At 30.2% G+C, this 9,918-nt stretch overlaps 3 protein-coding genes across 3 annotated transcripts; all 3 read left to right on the top strand.

The window, feature by feature from the left end:
- Positions 1-1,215: 1,215 nt before the first annotated feature.
- GO595_009540 (uncharacterized protein) lies at positions 1,216-1,950 on the top strand (the record flags this gene model as incomplete). The annotated part of the gene is made up of 1 exon (XM_067923237.1): positions 1,216-1,950. The coding sequence occupies one exon, from the start codon at positions 1,216-1,218 to the stop codon at positions 1,948-1,950; it is 735 nt and encodes a 244-aa protein (XP_067770542.1).
- Positions 1,951-2,460: 510 nt separating this feature from the next.
- Positions 2,461-3,579, top strand: GO595_009539 (Serinc-domain containing serine and sphingolipid biosynthesis protein; the record flags this gene model as incomplete). Its single annotated transcript, XM_067923236.1, has 1 exon — positions 2,461-3,579. The coding sequence occupies one exon, from the start codon at positions 2,461-2,463 to the stop codon at positions 3,577-3,579; it is 1,119 nt and encodes a 372-aa protein (XP_067770541.1).
- Positions 3,580-6,663: 3,084 nt separating this feature from the next.
- GO595_009538 (uncharacterized protein) lies at positions 6,664-8,040 on the top strand (the record flags this gene model as incomplete). The annotated part of the gene is made up of 1 exon (XM_067923235.1): positions 6,664-8,040. The coding sequence occupies one exon, from the start codon at positions 6,664-6,666 to the stop codon at positions 8,038-8,040; it is 1,377 nt and encodes a 458-aa protein (XP_067770540.1).
- Between the last annotated feature and the right edge of the window lie 1,878 nt (positions 8,041-9,918).

Genomic DNA, 9,918 nt, shown 5'->3' with positions numbered 1-9,918 from the left:
AATACATTTACACAATCAAACTCATTTATACCTTCAAGACAATTCGATGAAACATATATGCGAACATTAATATTATCAGAATCAATTACACAAACAATTATTTATAATACTACTTTCACAAATACAATAACAATTTCTTTATTTGGTTCACATTATTCATATATTAATACTTTAATAATTTCATATCATTATACAATTGTTCATTATTCTTATTATTATTCATATTATTCAGGTTTTTATACAATCTTTAATCAAAATGAAAATGATACAAATGATAATTCGAATAAATTTATTATCATTGGAGTATGCGTTGGAATTGGAATCATTATAATTGTTTCCGTAATTATTATATTAATGGTTCGTCTTCGAAATAAAAAACGGAATAATGAAGAGGATGCTATTGATGAAAATGTTAACGATAATCTCTCAACACAGAACTTTTCGATGAACATTTCTAATATCGACGATGATCCGTTTGCGGAAGATTTCAAAGAAAACGAATATTTTGGAAGCATTAAAATTTGAAATTAATTTTTTGAAAATAGTAAAATTAGGACTACGATTAATTTTTATAAAAATTTTAAAATTTTGTTTATTATCTTAATTTTAAGGGTTACACAAGAGACTTCGAAGTTAGTTTATATTTTTGGGAATAAATCGATAATAAATTTTGCGTTTCGAATACAGAAATTATCCATTTTTATAATCCGAAATAATTTGTAAAAACTCCTTAAAATCAAAATTGATCTCATAATAAAATTCATTGAATATCATCTACATTCTATTTTTTATATAATCAAAAGAAACTTTTTTAGAATCAAAAGAAATATACGCATTTTTATATTTAATTTTTTTTACTTTATATATTTTGTCCACGTGTGTATGAATAAGTAAAATTTATTTATTTAAAATAAAAACGAAGTTATAATGAATTTTAGATTTAATTAAACAATTCAGGATTACTCAAAATATTTCATAAAAAAGAAATCGATATATTTTAATTTATCTCAAGCACCTTTTTTGATTTTTGTTAGGCAAAAATATTTTTCAAAGGATTATACAGGGTACCCCAAAGCCGAAATATATTTGAATGAACCACAGAATTTTTGTGAACGGTTCCAAGTCGTTCAATGCAAACTCGATCCTAACAAACATCTGTCAAAAGTCGGGACAACCGATTTGAGTTGATAAAGACGGTTATATACGGCCACTTGTATGAGCAACCCATTTGCAATTCTTTCTGATTACAATGGAGCCGACGAAGTTCCCCAACGCGAAAAGGTTATCCGCAAAAAGAACAAGCATGAGCCAGGAGTTGGATATCGCAGCACAATAAAGCGTGAAGGTCGTGGTAGATCAAACTGGGGTAACGCTATTGATGAAGCAAAGCGCCCTGAAATTGTTGACGAACAAGAAGGCGAACAACAAGAAGTAACTGAAAATGCCCAACCAAAGGTTGTTTTCGAAGCTGCTTACAAATATTTCGATTCCGACGATGAAGATGAAACACCAAAGATCAATCGCCAAGGAAAGCGCGTTGTTAAAATCCCTGAACAATATGCTTCAATGGTTGTTGAGAAGAAGGTTAAAACTACTGAAGTTAAAACATACAAAGAATCTGAACCAGAAGTAATCGAAACCGGATTCTTAAGCACAGCTGAAGCTCTTAGGCAAAGGCAAAACGCACGCCGTGGAAACAATAACCGCAATACAGGCGGTCGCAGGCCAAATGCTCAACGCAAGCCACAAGAACGCCCACAAAGGGCCCCTCAACAAAGGGATGCCGCTCCTAAACCAGCTGCTCCAGCCCAAGGTGAAAATGCTCAAGAAAGGAAGCCTCGCTCAAAGCCAAGAGACCAACGTCCAGGAAATGTCCAACACCAACGCCAAGTAGGAACAGGTAAGAAGCAAAGCAACCTGAGCCTTAAGAACTTCCCAAAGCTTCAGTAAATTAAGTTGTACTGGCTTAACGTTCTCTTTTAAGTAATTTTCAATATAAAACCGGTTGATGCAATTAAAAAGTTCTACTTCTGAACTTTACAATTTAAAGTGCCCACTTTTCTTTATTTTGTCATGATTTGTTGTTTTTGTTATTTATTGAGTTTTGGAAACACCAATAAAAATTTCTTCGAAATACCAGCAAATGAGTGATTCACATAAATAAGACTAAAGACAAAAAAAAACAATTTTGCAATATCTAATGATCAAGTATAAAAATTGAAAATTGATTGACTAAAAATATTTTTGAGATGATCATCAGGGTCACTTGGGCATTATAAACATTAACAAAAATGTTAAACTCAAATTGCCAATGCTATGCCCATTCATTTTACACATTTGACGTTGAATGAATAACCGAAATTCAAACATGAATCACTTAAAAAGTTCAAACAACGATATCGTTTCTTAGGATTTCTGTGTGGTCAAATTTGACGGTTTTGGAACATTCCGATATAAAAGATGGAATACAAGGGAATGAAGGAATACACCGACGCTGGTGATGCAGACAGCGAAGGTAAGCTCAAAAAGGCTAATCTTGTTTATGTAATAGTTTTTGTTATTATTGCAATCCTCGGATTTATTGTATATAATACAGGTTATTCTTGGATTGGAAAAATTATCAAGACTATCTATGACCAACCACATACAGTTGGTATATCATGCGCTATCAGGCTCACTACAACACTCGCTCTTTGGTTTGCAATTCACTCACTCATTTGCATTTGTAATCCAAATCTCGAAAACTCATGGCAGTTCAAATTCCACTCAAACTTTCTTTTTGTACACATTATTTGCCTTATTGTACTTTTTGTTCCGTTCATGTTTATTCCAGATAGTTTCTTCAATGTCTGGTTCAAAATCTGTTACTTTATCTCAGGTGTGTATCTTGTTCTTCAAATCATATTTTTACTTGCATTTTTCCAAGATCTCAATAAGAAGTTTTATAATGAAGATAAAATGTGGCCAATCATCACAATGACTGTTGTTTTTGGAGTTGGTTCATTGGTAGCATTTGGTGTTTCTTATTACATCTTTGTTAAGGAAGGTTGTTCTGATAATAACATTTTCATATCAATCAATATGATCCTTTGTATCATCCTCTTCCTTGCTTCGGCCTTTGTTGAGCATGGATCTATTTTCACAGCATCCCTAATCTCATGTTATGTTGCTTATCTCACAGTTGCTGCAATGATGTGTGAGCCAGACTGCAATAGATTATCAAGTGGAAGTCAAGGAATCGCATTTTCCATCATTGCTTCCTTGTTTACGCTTGCTTGGGCTGGATATTCTGCATTTTCTACATCAAATCAATTTAATGAATGCAATTGTTGCTTGAAAGAAGGTGAAGAGGGCTTCTTCTCCCTCAGCTTCTTCCATTCTCTCTTTGCAATGGCTTCGATTTATGTTACAATGATCGTTACTCATTGGGGAAAATCAGAAGGAAACACTGCTTGGGCAACAGATAGAGGAACAATCGCTAAGTGGGTTAACTTTGCAGCTTCGTGGGTTGTTGTTCTCCTATACGGATGGACACTTATAGCTCCTGCTGTTTGCAAGGACCGCGAATTCGACTTTTAATAAACGATCATTTTGTACTGAAAAATTTACAAAAAATCGAATGTATCGTTTTTTACAATTCTCAAATATTTCGATTCGTTATTACCGTTAGAGTAATTCCGACCAATTATCGTCACAAAAAACAGCGGAGTAAAATTAAGAATTTCACTTAACGTTCATTCTTATAAAATTTTTTTTTTTCGACTCTACAGAGTCTTGATGATCTTTAGGCATGTAAATTGTCATAATAAATGTACTTTTCCTCAAAATCAATGATATTTATAAGATAGAACCTAATAGTATACTTAGCAATGTTATTGTGCATATTAATATCTATAAATAATCAGAAAATTATAAAATAATTTTTTGATCAAATTTCGAAATATTCAATTTATATAAATAAAAGTCATATACTCAAGTAATCCGGATCTTGCCAAATAATTTTTATCATAAAATTTTATTTATATTTTTAATGTATATGCTTGAAAAAGTACAAATTTTTTAAAGACATCTCTCTCTTTGCCGTTTTTATGTACATTCAAATCCAATTGCCCCCCCCCCCTTTCATAGAACGGGGTGCCCCAAAACGTTACGAATATTTCAATTTTTTTGAATAACTTATTGCAATTGTTCCTTTCTCAACAGACATTTTTTTTATAAAAAATTTGATATAAGAACCTTACAGCAGTAGTTGGACATAATGTGTTACTTCTCAAATTCCTAAAATTTTCAAAAAATTGAAATCACTCAAAATACCAAATTTTAATCTGTTTAAAGTAAGACAATATGTGGTTTGTTTCATTTTTTTAATAGCTACAAATTATATTTCAAAAGTAACAGCAAGTTCATGTGGAGTAATAGGTTCATAAAATTCATTTCTTATCTCAGGAACCCATTCTATCGTGTACCTTTTTTCCAACACGTCATTCCAGTTCAACGAAGAAAAGAATGGATGTTTCTTGATCTCTTCCACATCTTCTTCAAATGCTCCTAATCTTGTATTAAATAGTATCCAAAATAGAATTAACTATTTAATTTCTGATGTAGTTGATACTTATTCGTAAATGTAGAAATGATATCTGGGTGTTTAATCAGCCAAAATTTATTTTAATAAAAAGATTTTTCATGACACTTATATCATTTCTTAATTTTTAAATGAAAAGAAATTTTAATCACCTTTTTTAAATAAAAATGCGTACAAAAATTTTATATAAATTTTTTTAATCATCTATTTCTTATTAAATTAAAATTCATATCATTTTCATAATTTATGATAAAAAGTAAAATAATGTTTTTATTATTTTTAATTAACCACATTCAATCAATACAACTTCAATATTTCGAGGACAAATTAAATATTTCAAACGTGCCAATTATTAAATTTGGTGATATAATTACAAACGATAGTGTTCATAATATAATAATATGGAATGAAGTTTATACAATTGGAGATAATGCATTCGAATCATGGGGTTCATTAGTTAATATTATTATTTGGGATTCTACAACTCATATTGGCAGAAATGCATTTAAAAATTGTATAAACTTAGAAAAAATAAGTTTGGGAAATAACATCAAAGTAATTGGAGATCATGCTTTTTCAAATTGTGTTAAATTACGATCTATTAGTATTCCTAATTCAACCATAAGCATTGGTAAATCGTCATTTGATTTTTGTTCATCTCTTGAAAATGTACAGCTTGGTGAAAAGCTCAAAACAATCAAACAATATGCATTTTATAATTGCATGTCACTTGAAAGAATCATAATTCCGAAATCAGTAAAACACATTAAAAGCTCAGGATTTCGGAATTGCAAAAAGTTAGAAATGATAAAATTCGGAAAAAATGTGAAAGTTATTGAAGAATTTACTTTTTCGGGATGTTTAAGTTTGGAACATGTCAAAATCCCAAATGCAATGACATCAATCGAATATCTTGCGTTTGGATATTGTAAAAGTCTTACAAAGATATCCATTGGAATGTCAGTCAAAAACATTGATTCAACATCATTATTAGGGTGTGATTCATTAATACATATTAAAGTCCATAAAAACAATTCGTTTTTTTCGAATTATAACAATGATGGAGTTTTATACGACAAAACATTCCAAGTGATTAATATATATCCAAAAGGTATAAAAGAAAAAACATATAATTTCCCATTAAGTATTGTAATTGTTTCAAAATATGCATTTTTCGAATGTATCACTCTTGAAACAGTCGTTATGAATGAAGGATTATTTGAAATAGGTGAATCGGCATTTAGAAATTGCGTTAATTTAGATAATATAAAAATACCAAATTCAGTTAAAAGAATCGAATATTATGCTTTCCAGTTTTGCATTGGTTTAAATGTAATTCATATTGGAATGAAATTAATATGTATCGGATCTAGAGCATTCCAACATTGTAAATCACTTAAGTGTATATATTATTATGGAATCAAAGAACCAATAATTATCGGTGATGATGCATTTTCCAATATTAATACAACAAAAGTTATGACAAAGAAATCATATGAAGATATAGCATTTGGAGGTATGGAAGTTTTGAAAGAAGAAACTTTCAGTGATTGTAAACCACTTCAAAAAAATTAAAATGAACTTTTTTAAAAAAAATTATTGGCAAATATCTTTTTGTAAGTGGTTTAAACAAAATAATTAAATCAAACCTTCTAAATCACCATTTTTAGAAAAGTAATTTTTAATTTGTAGATTGACTTCTTGAATTTTTTTTAAAGAAAATTACTGATCACTTACTGTTGTCGTTATTATGAATTAACTATTTTTATGAGTAATATTACAAGGTTTGAAGAATGAGAAAATTCACCCAAGCAACTTTTTGACTATGTCTGTTTGATATCACTTAGTATGACATGTGATGTAAAGTTCTTCCAATGAGGAAAGTAATAAACACCCACCAAGAGAGGAGGAAAAATTTATTTATATTTATAACCAGACACAGTGAAGAAGAAATTGGGTTTGAAGGCTCTAACGCACCAGATGGACAACTTACTAAGGAAGAATCAGAATATTTCCAATTATTAATTCATAAAATCATTTCAGCAGAAGATTTTCCAATTGAATCATTAGGAGAACTAAGTATGTTTATTCAATCAAATCCAGGGGCACATAGAATTATTGCTTCCGAACCCGGTTTTCTCATCCCTCATTTAATCAAATATAGTTATATCGAAATCAAAAATCCTAGTAACCTCACAATTCTCCTTGAAATATTTGCTGAGCTCACATGTTCAGAAGATATTATTGATTATCTTCTTGAAGAAAAGATATTATCAATATTGTGTGATATTCTTATTTCAGATAACCCTGATGACATCAAATGTAAATCTCTTACGATCCTTCATCACATTGCCTCCAAAGGCGAATCTTATTGTTTTAAACAATTTGAAGAAGTACAATTAGCATCAGATCCTTCTAGAAGAGCATCACCAATCCAATGTGTTATATACGTTATTGATGAACAATCCACCGGCAAAAGCAACGCCGAGTTTCCTGAGCTCCAAGCGTATCTTTGCTCTCCTGATGCGCGTCAATTTGCCACCGATGAAGATAACGTTCGCCTTCAGAAACTTTGCCTCAAATTTTTAACGGCTTTGGTCAGCAAGAAGCAGTTGCCCTATAACTCGTTACTTAGCGAAATACTTGAACACATTGTTAAATGTACATTTATACGTGAGCCATCAATTCGTCATATATCACTTTATAGTTGTATTGATTGTTCTGAAAATTATTTTGATTATTTTTCAAACTTCTTTAAAAAGTATAGTTGTTATACTCACTTCATCAACCTTCTTGTAGCAGATCAAGTATTAGTATCAGAAGACAAAGCGAACATTTTATATATATTTCAATCAATATTATCCAATAATCCACAAGAAACTGAGACATTTTTAAGGTTAAACTTTGTGAGTGATGTTCATGATTATATTGACAATCCTCAAAACAACATATCAATACAAGAACAAATTGTATGGTGTGGAATTCTAACGCTTTTGCTTGAATTTCCCATCGAATATCATCCAAACTATAACTTAGTAGAGATGTATCTTGAACTTGGCATTGTTGACATAATGTATTTTCGGATATGCGAAGGTTCAATTCGAATTAAAATGGAAGCATTACTTCTATTTAACCAATTAATTAAATGTGATAATGAGATATTAGGTGTGTTTGATGAGAAATGTCCTTTGTTGTTTGAGAATGCTATCGAAATTGCGGAATGTGATAACGTTGATCGAGATGCGCTCATTGAGACATTAAATATTGTGGAAACACTGATAAAGCATTTGATGGATAACCAAGAATTCGAAAGAATTCAAGCTGTGGTCGAAGAGAACTGTTTCGAGAATGCGCTCTGTGAAATAATTGACCAAATGCCAATAAGCGTTTCGGTAAAGGCAAAGCGCGTGCTAAGTCTACTGCAGGATGATGAGGCTCCTGAAGATGAAGAAATGTAATTTTGTTTATGAAATAAAAAACTTTTGATATAAGTTTTATTCAGTAAATAAAAGTGTTAATTTCGAATAATGATCAATGTAAATATGGATTTTTATTATTGTTTATATGAAAAAAGATAAATAAAAAGAAATTGATAAATAGAAAAAGATATGTTATAATATTTAAGTATTCTTGCATGATTATTCATAATTTCAATCTATTTTATGCTAATTATAGCTCTGATTTATAGTAACTCTAAATTTCAAACTTTAACAAAGTTTAATAAATATGATATATTAGGAGATGATATAAATCGTTTAATAAACCACCACTCAAGATTTATCATTGATTTATAAATATTTCATCATTTGCAACATCCAAAATCCGTTCTAAACATGATTAAAGTTTAACAATAAACAAATTCAACACCAACTCTGCATCAGCACATTTATCATCCAAATACATTACACATCATTTGCAACATCCAAAATCCGTTCTAAACATGATTAAAGTTTAATAAATAAACAAATTCCACACCAACTCTGCATCAGCACATTTATCATCCAAATACATTACACATCATTTGCAACATCCAAAATCCGTTCTAAACATGATTAAAGTTTAACAATAAACAAATTCAACACCAACTCTGCATCAGCACATTTATCATCCAAATACATTACACATCATTTGCAACATCCAAAATCCGTTCTAAACATGATTAAAGTTTAATAAATAAACAAATTCAACACCAACTCTGCATCAGCACATTTATCATCCAAATACATTACACATCATTTGCAACATCCAAAATCCGTTCTAAACATGATTAAAGTTTAACAATAAACAAATTCAACACCAACTCTGCATCAGCACATTTATCATCCAAATACATTACACATCATTTGCAACATCCAAAATCCGTTCTAAACATGATTAAAGTTTAATAAATAAACAAATTCCACACCAACTCTGCATCAGCACATTTATCATCCAAATACATTACACATCATTTGCAACATCCAAAATTCCGTTCTAAACATGATTAAAGTTTAACAATAAACAAATTCAACACCAACTCTGCATCAGCACATTTATCATCCAAATACATTACACATCATTTGCAACATCCAAAATCCGTTCTAAACATGATTAAAGTTTAATAAATAAACAAATTCCACACCAACTCTGCATCAGCACATTTATCATCCAAATACATTACACATCATTTGCAACATCCAAAAATCCGTTCTAAACATGATTAAAGTTTAACAATAAACAAATTCAACACCAACTCTGCATCAGCACATTTATCATCCAAATACATTACACATCATTTGCAACATCCAAAATCCGTTCTAAACATGATTAAAGTTTAATAAATAAACAAATTCCACACCAACTCTGCATCAGCACATTTATCATCCAAATACATTACACATCATTTGCAACATCCAAAATCCGTTCTAAACATGATTAAAGTTTAACAATAAACAAATTCAACACCAACTCTGCATCAGCACATTTATCATCCAAATACATTACTCATCATTTGCAACCTCCAAAAATCCGTTCTAAACATGATTAAAGTTTAATAAATAAACAAATTCCACACCAACTCTGCATCAGCACATTTATCATCCAAATACATTACACATCATTTGCAACATCCAAAATCCGTTCTAAACATGATTAAAGTTTAACAATAAACAAATTCAACACCAACTCTGCATCAGCACATTTATCATCCAAATACATTACACATCATTTGCAACATTCAAAATCCGTTCTAAACATGATTAAAGTTTAATAAATAAACAAATTCCACACCAACTCTGCATCAGCACATTTATTATCCAAACACATTACACATCATTTACAACATCCAAAATCCGTTC

This window comes from Histomonas meleagridis, assembly GCF_020186115.1.
Source record: "Histomonas meleagridis strain 2922-C6/04-10x chromosome Unknown contig_9, whole genome shotgun sequence".
In the NCBI taxonomy this organism is placed as follows: Eukaryota; Parabasalia; order Tritrichomonadida; family Dientamoebidae; genus Histomonas; species Histomonas meleagridis.
The sequence above is the reverse complement of the archived record's forward strand: the minus strand, read 5'-3'. Positions and strand labels throughout refer to the sequence as shown.